Below are 18,273 nucleotides of genomic sequence, written 5' to 3' on the forward strand. Positions count from 1 at the left end.
TTGTGAGGGTAACTAGGTGAAAAGGGTTCTAACCAAAACATGATGGAATAAGCATAATCATCATATGATAGTTACTATATAGTAATTAAACACTTTGCAAGATACTTCTTAACTACATGTATTATCTTTATTTCCTTGTGACACAATTCATGTAAGACTAGTTATATGGTAAAACTGTAACAGTTTTGGATGGCGTGAGATTAGGACAAAGCATTTTCTACTTTTTATGGCTTCACCACTGTGGTGAAGACAAAGTTTTTCCTCATGTTTCTTCTCCTCCTCCTGCCATTTCTTTAAATCGATTCAACTCCTTCATTTTTGGGCCAAATAACATGAAATTTGGCATGAAGGTAGAGTGGGCAAATACCCCAAGGTGTTTTTTTTTCTTTTTTTGTGATACAGGCTTTTAGAATGGTTTTATGTGGGCTTTTTGGCTGTGTTGTAGAAAATTATAGCAGTGTGTTATCATGGAGTTTTGGTAGGTATGTCAAGCTTTCCTGCTCCAGCATTGGAATGCAGGGCATAAACGCTTCTTTTTATCTGGAAAATCAACAGTTTTCAGTAAAATGTGGTGAAGCCATCGATATCCTGCAATGTCAGTCTTTCTTGTTAACTCTTGTTTTTTTCAGCATGAAGCATCGACATCTTTCTTCATTCCTTTTCCAGTCCTCCACTACATTGACGTATAGACTTCTGTGTTGCATTAACATCATTCTGGAACATACATATTAACAGTTTTACATTTTGTACAATCATGAACATGGGTACATTAAATAAAACTTAATGTTCATTTAACATTATACTTACATGTAATACCTGACCAGAGAGATAAATGATATGAGTACACCCTTGACACAGTAAATTGAACTACACAAAGTCATGTACAATGTAGCACATTACATTTTTAGCTATTCGAAAGATTGCATTTAAGTGTGTGTGTGTGTATATGGATTTCAATCAGTGTCAAATTTTTGTGCTCTACGGCATCTCAGGGTTAGCCTTAGTGTCAGCCTTTTCAGCTTTTGTCCCTCCCCATGATGTGTTACAGGTTGTGGATCGTGAGGATCGGACGAAAACTAAAAAGGCTGATACTAACTAAAGGCTTATTTCAGGGTGGCAAAACAGAAAATATTCTTGACGAGGAAATCTCTATCTGATATCTACTGCCAATTCTTCGTACATTTTCATACTTAAGAGTTTGAAACAGCTGCAAAACAGGCTATGTGAGGAGTCCCTTTATTTTTTAGTACATGTACATGTAGCTAGAATACATGTACATGTAGCTAGAACCGGCCTACAATACAAAACATTAGGCAACCATTTTCTGGCATTTCTGATTCTACTTACCACATCAAAAGGATTACCAGAAAATTGACTTTCAAAACCCAGTTTTGCTGCCCCGAAATAACTTTGGATGTTTTAAATAGTCTTTAAATTAGGACCATTTCCAACATACCTGTACAATGTCTAGTGATATTCACTGAGGAACAAGTTATCTTCATTGTCTTGTCTGAACCTGTTGAAAGCCTACATGTACAATGTAGGACTTGTAAGAGTCAATTCAAAGCCTTGTCCCTATACTATAGGAATGTATCATGTCCACATGCTGCTTACCCCAGATTCACAACTACCATTAGGAAAACATTTACATTCTAGAGCTGTTCATTCTAATTTCACACCGTTATCATAATAATTATTAATCAGTTATTAATTATTAATATACACTCATTATATACCATACATGTAGTACCTTTTCTTACTTCCTCTTTTCTTACTAATAGATAATAGAAATAAAGACTCCTCTCAATGGTACAGTCACACATTTCTTCTCTGCTAGTGTCTTGCAGAGGGTCATTCTTGTGTCTGAAATTGCTTTCTACAGAAGCATTCAGAAGAAAGACATCCTTGTGAGACTGTCCAATAACATCAATCATCAGGTCAACAACAAAGCAGTTGTGATCAAAATAAAAGGTTTGAACCAAATATACAATGTCATGTAAGAGGTTTCAATATCACACATTACAAATTACAAGGACTTACAATGTATTTATGCTATACACCTGACTTCACTTACATCACAATGAGATACATGTACAGTATGTCCCTCTTAATACAAGTGACTTACCATAGTTTTCAATGGACAAACTACAATTTTAGCAGCAGGATGTAGCTGCTGTTATTTTCACAAGGACTTTTGACCATACATGCAGATCCAGTCTCAGCCCAAGACAAGTTTATCACAACCCCATCTCCATTCAGTTGAGTGTGTGTTTTAGTCTTGATAAGTATGTTTGGTAGGGCTGCACAGAGATCAACAGATTTTTCAGGGACAGCTAGACTATTGTAGGTTACGAGGAATTCAACATGAAAAAATCCAAATGGTCCAGTTTAGTATGAATAGAATTGTTCAGGTACACACACTGTACCTAAACGTCTGTACCGGTATATGTGCCTGCACTTGATGTTACATTTAGGTAGTGCTACATTGTACGTGCAGCCCTTGTGTTTGTATCTACAGGATGGGGATGTAGTTGTCGATCTTGGTCCTGTGTCTCTGAGCCACACACTCGGCAATCCACACGATGTTACGACATTCCTGCTCCTTGAGTTTAATGTAGGCGTAGAAAACACCGAAGTGGAACTGCTGCATGAAGGCGTTCACGTTCAGTTCAACCTGCATGGGCCAACAGAGAACATCCTGGGTTTAGATCTGTAGTCTAGACCTGTGTTGTGATTGTGGTGTAACGGCAGGGTGTTGGACTCAGTTATATTAATTCCTGTTATGTCACCAATACAGGGCTCGAAATACTTTTTTCAGCCAGGTGGGGCATGTTGCCACCTGAGTCAAAAGCCAGGTGGCGCCATCAGTATTCAAGTGGCAACACTTCCAAGTTATCATTTTCTTCAAATCTGCTACTTATATCTATTACGCGTTTTCTTCTAGTTAACTACTTAAGTCTTATGTTATAAAATAAAGTAATGTAAAGAACACAAAAGCTCTCAAACAATTTTAATAAAGAAACAGTTTTAATAAAGAATGTCACCTTTACATGTCTTCATCACAGGGCTGTCGCCGTGGGAATGCCACGCCTCTACATGGCGGCACACTTATGGCTTTAAGTTATGCGGGTGGTGTTACGTGCGCCATGTTCTTCGTTTGCGCAAGGATAATGTTACTCTCATCTGCCAAATAAACAAACCCCCCGGAATAAACATACCCCCCGGACAAATCTTCAAAATCTAATGAAAAATGGTATTAGCTCCCAGTTGATTTTTAAAAAAAATTGGGCATAGGTTCCCCGGATGACCCCTAACCGGGGGCCAACGGTGCTTCCACAAGTTCAACAAGTGAAAAATACATGATACAAAATGTACATGTATTTACTACCTGGAACTTGGAGCAATTTATTCCAAAGATGTTAACTGACATTAATATATTAAAAACTAAACCAAATCCTATTTCTCAAACAAATCACATATTGACACAGCTGAACAAATAAAAATGTGATCATGTTTATAAACTCCACTCAAAAACAATTTTTGAGAGACACTCGGGTCACGGTACTAAGCGTGATAATCTCTAATATCTCATCTGATTCTCCCAATATGTAAAGGGTCTTTACAATGACAGCATCCAACCGCACATACATACAAACAAAAATATTACACAATAAACCAATAAATTCGGAAAATTTCTCAGTAATGTTTGAAAATTAACCTTACTAAAATATAAGTGAATTTTTATTTCAGTTGTAGCCGAAAAAATATTTTTCATGCGTTTAAAGTATCGTTTTAGCACTGTAATATGTACTTATTACATGTATCTATACATTTGGATGCTATCTTGACCTTTGACCATTGTTATTGTGAAAACAGGTCGGCCATGTTGTCTTTCTCGCCGTCAATTTTCGAGCCGTTTTTTCAAGCAAATTTCAACCGTTTTAAACATTTTACGGCCTCAAAAACTCATATAACGAGGAAAACAAGTTGTAGTTGCTATTTTCATGCGTAACATTTCTTCTGGGGATGGATTATTTTTCCGTCGAGCTGCCGAAAACTTAGCGCCATGCCGCAACCATGTGGTCGGGCGCGGCCGGCCGGCGGGAGTTTTACTTTGTATCGGTGAGCTTTCGCGATGTAAACAAAGACAGTCGGAGTTGTTTACAGAAAATTTTGTTGTGAAACGCCAGCGGGGTGTCAGATTTTCTACCAATGACAACGTTTTCTTTGCGGCGTCATGGCGAGATCGACAATTCATCGACAATTCACAAGATTGTGCCGACAATGGGGCCCGATCCATGCGATTAGCGGCTCGATCCCTACCGCAAATTATAGGTGGCGCGCTGCGCCACCTGAGTTTAGGAATAAGTGGCGCCAAGCAAAATCAGGTGGCGCCGCGCCAGTGCGCCACCGGGTATTTCGAGCCCTGCCAATATCATACCCTTTGGAAAGGCACTTTGCACAACTTTCCTTACTTCACCCAGATCTAAAATGGGTACCTGACTTTAGTAGGGGAGATAGAAGGCAGTGTAAGAAGAAGGATGGGCTCTGTCTTCCAATACCTTTGTGTGCCCTTGACAGTTGACACAGTGGATAACAACCCACTGTGCAACATGACGTACTTCAGGCTGAAAAAGGTACAAGACTACCTTAAAAGTTACCATGCTTGTCATTTAAGTGACACTGAATCACAACATCCTGTCTAAGCTTGGATCAATTTAACATTTGAAAAAGTAACCTGCATGTAAAGTAACCTTAATGTTACCTCATGCTCAAAGAACTTGTCCTCTAGAGTCTTGTCCCCAGGATTATTTCCTGCTCCCTCGAAGAGTGGCTTGTACTCCTGAAACAAGAAGCAAGAAATATTTCTGATTTGTCTCCATGGAAAATGGATTTTGTTTTTGGTGTGTGTGGGGGGGGGGGTTCCCCTAGCATCTTGTCTTTAGCTGAGATGTAACAACTCATGTACATATCCTTACATAACAAGGAAACAAACAATTATTACTGGACACTTACTCCATAGTACTCTGCCACTGCTCGGACCTGGTCATAGTCGTCTGCTCGAGCCAGTGCGGCCAGTCCGTCCGGGTGAAGCTTGCCACAGCGAGGGTACAGCTTGGAGCGGTCATCTTTGGTCAGCTCCGTCCCAAAGGAGTTAATGGTGATAATGAAAGCTCGTCGGTCCGCTTCAAACTTTGAAAACAACAAAATATGAAATTTGTAGTCCATCTAATTTTCTCCCATTTCTTTTTTCCTACCCTTTGTTTACAGGATTTTTTACTATCAGGGCTCCAGACTAACTTTTTGACTAAGGAGGACTGGAGCTCCTAGCCCAAAAAATTTGGGTGCACCAGCAATAATCTAGGTGCACAGTACAACTGCTATTAACTAAAAGGTAGAACATCATATTGAACATTAATTTGCAGATCATAGTTGAATGCAGTTAAGTTAAAGTCCTTTCCACACCACTTGGTGCATAGGGCGGCACCCATCTTTGGTTCTGTAGCCCTTGGGCCACACAGTTGTGCAATCACTACAGCACGGTGCTAGTCCACTGGCGGTGGTGTGTGTTTAACTCCCATACGGTTGTAACTCTTTCCCAAATGCTGAGTGCTAAGAAGTATGTACCATTTTAAACACATCTTTGGTATGATCGAACTCACGACCTACTGAATGCAAGGCGAGCACTCTACCCACTTGGCCATTGCACCAGTTGCAATTGTAAGAATATTGTGCCCTTCAGCACCACCTCTCATGTAAAGCAAGAATCCTTCTGACTATACATGTACATGTAAGTCTCTCACCTCTAGAGCTCTGCACATGAACTCAGATGTCGTCCCACCCAGCTGACTGCAGAACTCATAGAAGGCCTCCAAGTAAGCCTACATGTGGACACAGTTTCAAACAAATGTCACAAACAAAATTTACCAAACGACGTCCAACCCTTGCATGACGGGGAACAACGGACGTTAAGCCGTGCAGTGAGTGAGTGAGTGAGTGAGTGAGTGAGTGAGTGAGTGAGTGAGTGAGTGAGTGAGTGAGTGAGAGTTAATGTTCAACAAGAGCTAATGTTTCAATAACTGTCATCTTCATCTGGACATTGACTAATTCATTGTAAACATAACAACCATTGTATAATATTATGAATATATACTAGTTCGTTTTGTAAATCTGTTTACCTTTTTTTACTTATAACACTGGTCGCATCAATTTTGGAAAGTCACAAGGCATTTGGAAACTCAAGTAAAAATTGATTTTCAACATTCAAGTTTCACATCAGTGTGTAGCTCTTTGTGTAATGAGCACAGTGATATGAAAATTATTGTTCTGCAGTGTTCATAACTTAAGATATCATTAATAATAAATACAAGCAGACCAGTGGTCTTTCCTAACAGCCCGTCAGGCCTAACAACTAGCCCGCAAGTTTTAATTACAGGACCTTCGGTCTAAAGGCACTAGACTACAGGTGTAGAATCCCAGCCCGCGGGCTGATTTACTCAAAAACCATTCAGACCGTCAGCCTAACTTCAGCCCGCGGTCTGGAATTTCTGGTCAAAGAGGTGCAAAAAGCCCAAAACAATGGCATGGAAGGCGTGAATTGATTGATGTTTGCAGACTGTCTGTGCCAATTTCAGCCTGGTGGGGTAAGGATTCAGACCTCACGGACTACATCTCAGCCCGCGGTCTGATCCAAGTGATGTGTAAAACTTCATTCTCAGAGCAGAAAATAAGGAAGGAGAGCATAATCCACACCCATCTGTTAACAGTGTTGTACATTTTTGCCGCTTTCAACCTCATTCACTCACTCAATCACTCAGCTTCGCATGCTCTTTCCACTACATGTAGACCACAAAAAAGAAAGAAGAGCTTACAAACACGTTCTGTACCAGCTAGGGGTAGAAAATGAAACAATTTTTTCTCATGAGCATCCTGAATGTCATTGAAGTTCAGTTCAGTTCAGTTGAAACATTGGGAAAATTATGTTACAGACAGTTTTGCCGGACAAAATTCTAGTACTATATAATATGAGCAAGAAGCCTAATACATGCATTGCAACTTAAACCTGCTTTCAAGCAATGGAGTTATAAAATCCTCAGTCCATTTCTGTTCAACCATGGTTCAACAGTTCTCAGGTAATTATTCTGATCAAGGAACAATTGTTATGCGGGATGAAACTAAGTTTAGCTATTGTTCTTGACATGCAAATGCCACTGTCCAATTATCAAGTTGGACTATTGTTGAGTTACACGTCGAATTACAGTACCCCTATCTGGGCAGCTTGTACTGGGTCACCCAGTAGGAGCCTGAAAAGATGACCGACTATCTTAAAAAATAAAACTAGGATTCTCATCATTAATTTCTTGTTCCTAATCTAAATCTAATCTAATCTAATCATAATACTACAAACTAGTTGAGGGATAGAAAGATTTGGCCAAGACATGGTTCTCAATAGAGCTGTGTACCTAAACAAATTTTAGGTACAGGTACAGGTACAGGTACACAGGTTTAGGTACAGGTCCGGACCTGAACCTGTACCTGAAAAATTCGAGCAATGTATATGCTCTTCTGAACTCCTGTAATAACAAGAAAAACATTGATATAGGTTTAATTTTTGTTTATGGAGAATGTTCAGATAAAATATAGGTAAAAGTAAAGATGTTTTTGTTTTCATGAACACACTGTCCTTACACAGTGACCCATTGTTAACCAGCTATTTACACATTTGAGGTCACAAATAGGCATAAAATTGGTGTGAAATTGTTTAGGTACAGTACCGGTACTGAGGGATTAGGTATTTTGGACCTGTACCTAATCAATTTTTCCGGTACAGTATCGGTACTGCGTACCGGTACACAGCTCTACTTCTCAACGTGTGAACCCAGGCCATCTGACACTGTCATTATATACAATGTCATAAGGTTTTCTGATTGGATATTTTTTCGGGCTATTGAGCTACCCAGTGCAAGCTGCAAAGACCATGTCACCCATGTCTGGGTACTAGTAGCCCGACCAGACTCTCTAATTTGATAATTGGACAGGTATGAATGATAACATGCATGGAAATTCATTTTGAAAATTTTCTTCCTGCAGGAAATTTCTGCAGGAAAAACCTACTAAGACATTGTAGATTCCGCAGATAGAATCCTTCCTAGAAATTTCGGCAGGAATGACTGTATAATAAATATATACAACTGTTAGGCCACACCAATATACATGTAATGTAGTCTCCACCAGACTCCTTTGCAGGCTAAATAAATAGTAGCAATCGGCTAAGGGGAACATCATTGGCCAGAGGAGTTGTCCGGCCATAGAGACTAAATATAATGTCATTACTTGTTTCTCAGACTCATTCACTTGAAGAAGAATCCTGTTCTATAAAATTACATTACATCAATATTCTCTCAAGGTCACCTTAGTAATTGATCAATGATCATCTGATTTTTTGTATGTCATGACAATTCATGCAGTCTGATAATTCAATGAATGCTTTTGCTTTGGAAGCAAAAGCATCCCCTTTCTCCAGTTGTAAACACGTCTAACATTGATCAGATTCTGACTGGAGACTAACTTCAAGTTGTTGCTTGGAAGTTAGAACTTGTTAATTTTATCATAATCACCTCCCCTCCCCTTTTGTCACCCATTTTTAAAGAAACCGTGTTCTTTGTGTCTAGGGGATAACAAGCCTTCACAATGTAATTCATAGGCTTATTGAGGGATGTCTATTATCACTCTATGGTGACATTTCCTTGGGCAAATGTTGGCCCTCCAGGAGCCAAAGAGCTAGCCTGGCAGCAGTCTGGTACCCATGTAACAGTGGGGGGGTTATAGGCGCTACTGCTCGCCCCTGTTTCCTACACCCAGGCTACCTGGTCTGCTATCATACATGTACATCCTGCGCTGTACAAGCATTTTACGTTCTGTTCCTAAATTTTTGGGAAATATCCAAACTGAATGAACAGCTCTTTTCATTATATATATAACCTATTTGAGATGTTTCACAAATATTGTAACAATTAGAAAATTTTCTACTTTTTTTAAATCATACTTTGAAATTATCTAGAAACATTGTGTGTTTTTTTCGAAATGGTTACAATTTGTAATGTGGAATATAGCAATATAGAATTGACTCTAGGCCTTGGGCAAGCACTTCCAATTAAATTGTAATTTAGACTTATTACAAATCCTGTAAAGATTCTCATCATTAATTTTTTGTTCATAATCTAAATCTAATCTAATCATGACACTACACATAAACTAGTTGTGGGATAGAAAGATTTGGCCAAGACATGGTTCTCAGCGTGTGAACCCAGGCCATCTGACACTGTCATTACAATGTCATGAGATTTTCTGATAGGATATTTTTTCGGGCTATTGAGCCAGTGCCAGTGCACCCATGTCAGGGTAGCCCGACCAGACTCTCTAATTTGATAATTGGACAGTGGTCATTTGCATGCCTGGAACAATAGGTGACCTGAGGTATGACCCGCATAACAAAGGTGCAGGAACAGAATAATTACAAAAGAAAATGTAACATGAATTTCCTAAAGCATTGTACAACTCCTTGCACTGAAAGCAAGTTCATGTTGCAAATTGAGGATCGATTCCTTGCTTTTTATGTTTTCAGTGTACATCGGCTGAGGCTTATACATGGCAGGATTATGGCACTAAAACTCCAAATGTTTTCCTTTTGATTTAAATGTTTCCATGGAGTTATTGTTTATCTGTTAACCATGTCCATTCATCTTGTTTTGTTGTGACCTGTACTTAGCCAAGTCTTCATTCTTTAAAAAAAAAGATAAATTTCTACCCCCATGATGTTTCAAAGGGATTTGGCCAGGGGAGTTGCCCATCCATAGTAGGACAGATTGGACCATACCTGCCAAACAGAAACTGTAAGTGACCATAAAGTGTCCTCAAAAGTTGGCTTCCAACACCACAACCAATCAGGTCTAATATGAAGTGTTCTTGCTGAGACAAGGGTCTTTTATGATGCTATCTGATCTTTTTTAGTCATAACCGTTACACAAATGTTACACCCCGCCAGGTATCAGCCCAGGTAGCACAGCAGGAGCAAAATCCACTCCTCAAACATGTTCAAAAGCTTTCTACTAGAACCTTTTTGCAGTCTTAATAGCAGAACAATTCTTCCCATGTACAGGAAAAATTCTTCCAGTAGAAATTTCTGAAGCTTTTGCAGAAAATGTTCAAAATGAATATTCATGAAAGTTATCATCATTCATACCTGTACATCATACTTGTCAATAATATGTAATCACTTATTGAAAATATTAGCTGAAAATGTGAAGGGTGTTTATTAATATGAAGTGATATGAAGTGAAGTGTAAACCATCATCAATCTGGAAGCATCAATTTGGAAGCATATTTTTGTTTCCCACTTTCTGTTTGGTGTTTAAAGTCTGAAGGTTCTCTATCATAAGGCCTAATCATCAGCCCAGCCTGTCCACAGACCGACAGGCCTGTTCAGGCCCGCGGGCTAACCATTGAGCCCAGACCTCTCATGAATTTATCACAAACTTGTTAATTACACAGGTGTGAAAATGTGAATTCTCATTAATTCAGTGGTTTTCATGGGGTGTTCATGAGGCTAATTGGATGCGGTCTGGATGCGGGCTGGCTAACTCAGGCCGCGGGCTAAAGTTTAGGACTGCCAGGCTAAGCTGCTGGGCATGACGGTGTGTGTTCTAGACCGCCAGGCTTGCAATTTTTAAAGTCAAATATCTTGATAAATTTGTACATTCTGACCATAAAAAAAGCAACCTGGTACTGAAGATAGCATGATCTTTCCAATGGCATGCAAAAGTTCACTGTACATCCAGGAATAACAAAGTTGAAAATCAGGGGTTTCAACATAGCTGTCTCAAAATTCGGAAAGTGACATTCCAAAATTGAGGTGACCAGTGTTTTATAATTAATGATATGGGCCTATGGGCCTCTGTGCTTGAACTAAAGAATAAACATTGATAAACAGGGCTGGAAATACTGGGTGCATGTGCACCTTAGTGCACCCAGATTTGGAGCTGTGCACCCAATTCTTTTCTGTGGGTCCACCAGTGCACCCAAATATTTTCGCAGGTTTTCGTATGTAAAGAATAAAAAAGATGTTAAATGTTAAAGTATACAACGTAGTCTTAACATCAAACTGTCAGAAAAAGTAATAAAATTATTGTTGAAACATTAATTTTCGCTGACATTATACTTATTTCACTTACATTATACTTATTTCATTTTATATGGTGCACACAAAATATTTTTGTGCACCTAATTTTTTAGGTTAGGTGCACCAGTGCACCTATTCCCCAAATGAATTTCGAACACTTATAAAGATATATGTATTCGCAAATACAGAGCTGATTATCTAAATTCATGACTTACCTTGTACAGGGTGTTTCTGATGATCTCAATGTTCAACTCATCTAAATCCTGCTCAGAGATGCAGTCCACGAAGAATGGAGCTACGGGTAAAATAGAAATAACATTCATTAACATTATCATCCTCATTTTACACTCATACATTGTTGATTTTCAGAATGTACCTACATGTACACATTCAGAACCTTCCCCCTGAACACCGGCTGTTGATCAGGATGTCCAGAATATTGCATGATGTACAAAATGAAATACAAACTGGTGGACTGACCAACTACAGGGCTCAAAATTCATTTTAGGAAATAGGTGCACTAAAAAATTTGGTGCACAAAAATATTTTGGGTCTGCCATATAAACTAAAAATAGTAGTAAAATAAGTAAAATGTCAGCAAAAACTATTCATGTTTTATTTCTAAAGAAAAGTACTACAACAATGATTTTATTACTCCGTGAAGGAGGTCAGGACCTCCGGACGGAGTGTTGTGATCGGCTGATTTTTCATGTTCGCAGTCAAAACACTGGGTTCTCTTTGTGTAATCGGCACGCAATTTTATACGCCATCTGCGGGCATTCCCGTGTTGATGCACGAATGTGTATTTTTGCCGTTGCTGGTTTCGCGGTCAATGTAATATTGCAAACGCACCCCTACAATTACGAGGCGAATTGGAACGGTCCAGAAAAACGCGTTGTTTGGAATAGCAGTGGGGGGGTGGAACTTCATGCAGATACGGGGTGGTTTTGATAAGTGGTTACAGATGTTTTTGCCCATGGTTATGCTTAGGTCACAATTCAAGAAAGGGGCCCGCTCGGCGCGTGTTCGGCGTGTTTTTTGGCACTACCGAACGGGACCTGGACGGAGACCGGCGGGCTTCCCGACGGCTGCTGGCCTATTTTAGGCCCCGCGCAGTCGCCGAATCGATTTTAACTCAGAGTTAAAAACACTTCGGGCCCCGTTCGGCTAAATACGCCGAAGCGACGCCGTAACCTCACTGCCGGGGACCCGTCGGGCGGCCGAACAGGCACCTGCCTATGGTTATGACGTCACATGTGCTGATCAGTGCATCAGATGGTCAGGAAAAGGGGGTTATAGGGAGCATATATAAACTCCTGCCTCAGACTACGTCGCACAGTTCACCACGTGTGTGTTACACCTTGTATTTGTGTGTCAGAATGTCGAAGGGCAAGGGAAAACAGCCGGCACGGCTCTAGCTCTTGCCAACTTAAGCTTCATAAAACAGATCATAACAGGAATAGAATGTGTCTGACATTATCTCTTGTTACATCATATGCCTTCGTAATAAAATGGAATCAGAAGTTATTGGCATTTATTTTCAGTCGAAATTTCAACAGAAGTAACGATATTCAGTGATTTTATTGCTCAATAGCAAGGAGCTGCCACGGCACACTTCCTGCGTCACTGCTGAAATACTTCCTGCGTCACTGTTGAAGTACTTTCGAAAGTAGGCCCTCGGTTACTTTTGCGACGCACCAGTTCTGCCTGCCTCTCTTCTTCAGCTACCAATGCCAGAAGACCTACATGTAGGTTGTCACCAATCTCAATCTCAGACGGGCTTGTAAGTTGTCAGTCTACTCTTTACTTGACGTGTACTCTTTACTTGAAGTGAACGGTAGCAGGCAGTGCAGCGCTTATATATGTACCTGCTCAAAAACACGAGAGGAGCCCGTCGGGATCCCGCCAGGAACCCGCCAGGGACCTGACAGCTGCCCGGCCGAACTGTAAGAGCCGGTCGGCACCCTACCACACGCCGCACGGGTCAAGACGGGCGACTGACCGGGCACCGGACGGGTCCCTGACAGAAACCGGCCGCAAAAGTTTATGAATATTAATGAGAGCCGCCGGCCGGAGCACAAGCAGGCCCCGACAGGGAGCCGTAAAGGAACATTTAATTGTGACCCTGACAGTACGGCGCACGCTCGGCGTCATGACGCCGGCCGGCGTCTACGCCGAGGACATGCCGAACGGGCGCCGTTTCAAATGTGACCTAAGCATTAAGAGATGCCAAGTTTTTTGGAAGATGTTCGCAGCCAAAACGCATTCTTCCGTACGTCGCATTTCTGTGTAATTTCGCATGTGGTGTGGCATTATGTCCGAGATGATGCACGTCTTTTTATTTTTACCGTAGCTGTTTTGATATTGGAGTAAATGCTTATTTTCGAAACATCCCCATTTCTTTGAAATGTTTTCGTCCGTTTATGCAACTGTTACTAATTGCAGGGACTGCGCTAATGCCGACCAGTCGCGCTGTCCTGATACACCGCAAATGTGCGAGTGTTCCCTGTAGACAGTCCCGGGAGTCATTTTTTTCGCACATTCCAGGAGCCAAACCAAAATACGTTCATGAACCGAGTCCAAAAAACCGTAACGTGAAAATCGAATGATCGGACCTGATGTACATTTCTCTTTCTGTAGATTGTACACACAATACACACATCTTTAGATAATCTGGCCATGGCAGGTTAAAAAAAAGTAACCCTGAATCATACTAGATTAGCGTAAATGCATGTTAATGCGTTCAAAACAAGAAAAGAAATTGTTTCCAGGTATTAATCTCTTGAATCACGGCGCTGAATATTGACGCAAAAATATTTCGGGCATCGCGCGCCCTTCCCCGTTGTTTAGACTATATGCAAATCCCGCGTCACGTGTCGGCATCTCGCATCTCTGATTGGTTGTTGCGTCTTAAGATGACTGAGCCGACGCGCGTTTAAACAATTTTTCTTTGTTCGATTTATCACACTTCACAGAGAATTGTCGCCAATGGCTACTTCTTTTTGTTGCAATATATAATACTTCACGGAGAATTGTCGCCTATGGCTTCTTGTTATTTTTCTGACAGAAGTTAGATGTTAAGAATATGCTGTATACTACTATACATTTAGCATCTTATTATAAGGCCACACCAATTTAATTTGTTGGTTCTCGGATTTTTTCATGAAAAAAATGAAGCGACAGGGCGAAAAAAAAAAAAAAAGCTGTGAAGTCTGATGGTAAAGCCAGGGCTCCTGGAAATAGGGGCCCGGGGGCTCTCGTGTTGAAAGGTACAAGCTACAAGGTACAGTATACAGAAAAGCAAAAAACTATATATATATTTAATTACTGCTGTATGTTGCTCTTTTCATACTATCATAGCCATGATCTTATTTCCACCTAATAGTTACATGTATTTGATTTTATCAATTTATGATAATGATGATATCTTGACAGGGCTACAATCCTGGATTGTATAAACTAAAAATAAATAGTCTGAATAGCAGTCTCAATAGCTAAATCAGTTCAGAATGATTGGGTTCGCTCATCACATAACAAGGACAACATAGGATACTAGTTCATCAAACCAAGGACATCAAACCCACCGGCAGAAAGTTGTTTTGGTTCCAGCTCAAGTTCTGCAAATTTTTCCACCCCTAGAATTTCAACACCAGAAATTCTGACAACATCACAACTTGTGGCTTTCCTACATCTCCGGCCACTATTATTTTCTTACTTCTTGAAGCCTACATTCAAGCAAGGAGGTTTAATAGCAACTTGGACGAAGTTTCTTCTCTCAAAACTGACCGCCATGTTGTCTCCTCCTCTTATGCAAAATAGAGCCCTTCTATTGGTTCCCACACGTCACATGACCAACTGGTAAGAGAGACACCTATCATCCCTTGATAAAACTGCAGTTTTGGTGGTGTGATTTTTTTTTGGCAACTCCTCTGGGGCGGAGCCTATGGGTAAAATTGATTTTTTTTTTTTTCATTCTGCGAAATCTGATAGCGGCGATTCCGAGAACCAACAAATTAAATTGGTGTGGCCTAATAACATAAAAATACGTAAACCTAAAATATTTGGGTACACTGGCCATGGTGCACCCACAGAAATAATTGGGCGCACTAAGGTGCACATGCACCCAATATTTCGAGCCCTGAACTTTCTATAATACCAGCTCAGAAAGGGACAAGGAACATTTGCAAAACAAATGCATAACCCAACATTTTTGTTAGCTTTGTCCATCAAGGTTGACGGATTGATTTTTAAGATTTTTCCGTCACCCATCACAAAGTTCCTGCAACTGACAGAAAAACGGTTGCTGGCTATATGTAGAGCCCTAGTCTAGTCTGTGTAATACTTACCTAAAGGTGTGTCGATGAGGATGGCGTTATACAGCTCAGCGGGCGTGGCCGCAACATGGATCGCCTCCATCTGCTCAAAACTACCCAGAGGATGACATTTTGTGATGAGCTCACTGATTGGTCGCTGGTGGAGTGTCCCAGTGATGAGCAACACGATGTTGTCTATCATATAGCTGTACCTGTGGAAAGGGACAGTCTATCATATAGCTGTACCTGTGGGGAGGGACAGTCTATCATATAGCTGTACCTGTGGAAAGGGACAGTCTATCTTATAGCTGTACCTGTGGGGAGGGACAGTCTATCATATAGCTGTACCTGTGGGGAGGGACAGTCTATCATGTAGCTGTACCTGTGGGGAGGGACAGTCTATCATATAGCTGTACCTGTGGAAAGGGACAGTCTATCATATAGCTATACCTGTGGGGAGGGACAGTCTATCATATAGCTGTACTCTCATGTCCCTAATAAACATACCCCCCGGAATAAACATACCCCCCGGACAAATCTTCAAAGTCTAATAAACATACCCTCCGGAATAAACGTACCCCCCGGAAAATGACCAAATTGACAGGTGAACTGTGTGTCCATGATACTAAAATGTGCTCTTTATTTCAATACCAATATATGGGCAAATTTTTCACTGTTACATTTAATTAGTGAGTATATATCACTTTAATTAATGAGTATATATATATTGTACTTGTTTTGGGGAAATACAAAATCCGTAGGAGAAGCTATTGCATTTTACACTTCTGAAATGCACTTTGCTAAGCCTTCTCCTGCAACTTGAGTTGAAAATCTGACTAACTTAAGAGATAGAAAATCAAGCCCAATTAAGTACAAATATAGGGGTTTAATGAGTATATGTACAACAAAATCCATTTCAACATAATAATTATTTGGTATGGTACATTGTCTAGTCTGGTCAAAGTCTGGATTCTGAAGAAGAAAAACTTGTGAAGAAAAAAACTTTTGAAGAAAAAAAATATTATTCAGCATAAAATTTTGATTGGTTTCCATCTCATTGTTTTTTAAAAAATCGATAATGTGATTGTATCAATTTTAAACGCCCTAAAATTAGCTAAATCGGCGCTTTTACGGTGATTGCGCAATATGGGTGCCCTTTGACTTTTTACGGGTCATGCTGCTCAGGCGCTAGGCGCCCTCCCCACGTCGGCCGTCCGTCTTGTGGGCAAATTTCTACTTTTTTAGGGGTTTCGGGACCTAAAAACTAACACCAGAGGGAAAATAAACCACATACGTTTTTTCGTGGTAAATATCGCTAAAATGGACCAGGCATTTTTCTGCCGCGTTGCCGATTTTGACATTGGGCTTGCGGCCGCCATGTGCTATATTAATTTACGTCGATTAGCTACTCGCCTTCCCCTTCGGTTTTGTGGGCAAATTTTTGCTTTTTCAGACGTTTTGGGACTTAAAATGGACAGCAGGTGAAAAATAAATAATATACATTATATTCATGGGAAATGCCGCTATCATGGACCAAATATTTATCTGTGACGTGTTGCCGAATTTTGCGGCCGCCGGCCACTTGCTGATGGTGCGGTACGTATGGACAATTTTTTTCCCAAAAATTAATAAACGTACCGTCCCTAATAAGAGTGTACCGGGTGGACGTTCGGGCCGAAAAAAATAAACGTACCGGTACGTTTAATCGGGACATCAGAGTACCTGTGGGGAGGGACAGTCTATCATGTAGCTGTACTTGTGAGGAGGGACAGTCTATCATATAGCTGTACCTGTGGAAAGGGACAGTCTATCATATAGCTGTACCTGTGGGGAGGGACAGTCTATCATGTAGCTTTACCTGTGGGGAGGGACAGTCTATCATGTAGCTGTACCTGTGGGGAGGGACAGTCTATCATATAGCTGTACCTGTGGGGAGGGACAGTCTATCATATAGCTGTACCTGTGGGGAGGGACAGTCTATCATATAGCTGTACCTGTGGGGAGGGACAGTCTATCATATAGCTGTACCTGTGGGGAGGGACAGTCTATCATATAGCTGTACCTGTGGGGAGGGACAGTCTATCATATAGCTGTACCTGTGGGGAGGGACAGTCTATCATATAGCTGTACCTGTGGGGAGGGACAGTCTATCATATAGCTGTACCTGTGGAAAGGGACAGTCTATCATATAGCTGTACCTGTGGGGAGGGACAGTCTATCATGTAGCTGTACCTGTGGGGAGGGACAGGATCTATCATATAGCTGTACCTGTGGGGAGGGACAGTCTATCATATAGCTGTACCTGTGGAAAGGGACAGTCTATCATATAGCTGTACCTGTGGGGAGGGACAGTCTATCATATAGCTGTACCTGTGGGGAGGGACAGTCTATCATATAGCTGTACCTGTGGAAAGGGACAGTCTATCATATAGCTGTACCTGTGGGGAGGGACAGTCTATCATATAGCTGTACCTGTGGGGAGGGACAGTCTATCATGTAGCTTTACCTGTTGGGAGGGACAGTCTATCATGTAGCTGTACCTGTGGGGAGGGACAGGATCTATCATATAGCTGTACCTGTTGGGAGGGACAGTCTATCATATAGCTGTACCTGTGGAAAGGGACCGTCTATCATATAGCTGTACCTGTGGGGAGGGACAGTCTATCATGTAGCTATACCTGTGGGGAGGGACAGTCTATCATGTAGCTGTACCTGTGGAAAGGGACAGTCTATCATATAGCTGTACCTGTGGGGAGGGACAGTCTATCATATAGCTGTACT

General features: G+C 40.9%; 1 protein-coding gene across 1 annotated transcript in view; it reads right to left on the reverse strand.

The window, feature by feature from the left end:
• Positions 1-1,077: 1,077 nt before the first annotated feature.
• Positions 1,078-18,273, reverse strand: part of LOC109480774 (V-type proton ATPase subunit d) — a 22,514-nt gene continuing 5,318 nt past the window's right edge. The window contains exons 3-8 of the mRNA XM_019783076.1: positions 15,526-15,704; positions 11,395-11,474; positions 5,805-5,882; positions 5,017-5,193; positions 4,766-4,843; positions 1,078-2,674 (exon numbers count right to left, since the gene is read on the reverse strand). Coding sequence (XP_019638635.1) covers positions 2,513-2,674; positions 4,766-4,843; positions 5,017-5,193; positions 5,805-5,882; positions 11,395-11,474; positions 15,526-15,704 — 754 coding nt within the window. The 3' untranslated portion in view covers positions 1,078-2,512. The remainder of the gene's footprint in view (positions 2,675-4,765; positions 4,844-5,016; positions 5,194-5,804; positions 5,883-11,394; positions 11,475-15,525; positions 15,705-18,273) is intronic.

The sequence above is a fragment of the Branchiostoma belcheri genome, unplaced genomic scaffold (assembly GCF_001625305.1).
Source record: "Branchiostoma belcheri isolate BF01 breed outbred unplaced genomic scaffold, Haploidv18h27 scaffold108, whole genome shotgun sequence".
Classification (NCBI taxonomy): Eukaryota; Metazoa; Chordata; class Leptocardii; order Amphioxiformes; family Branchiostomatidae; genus Branchiostoma; species Branchiostoma belcheri.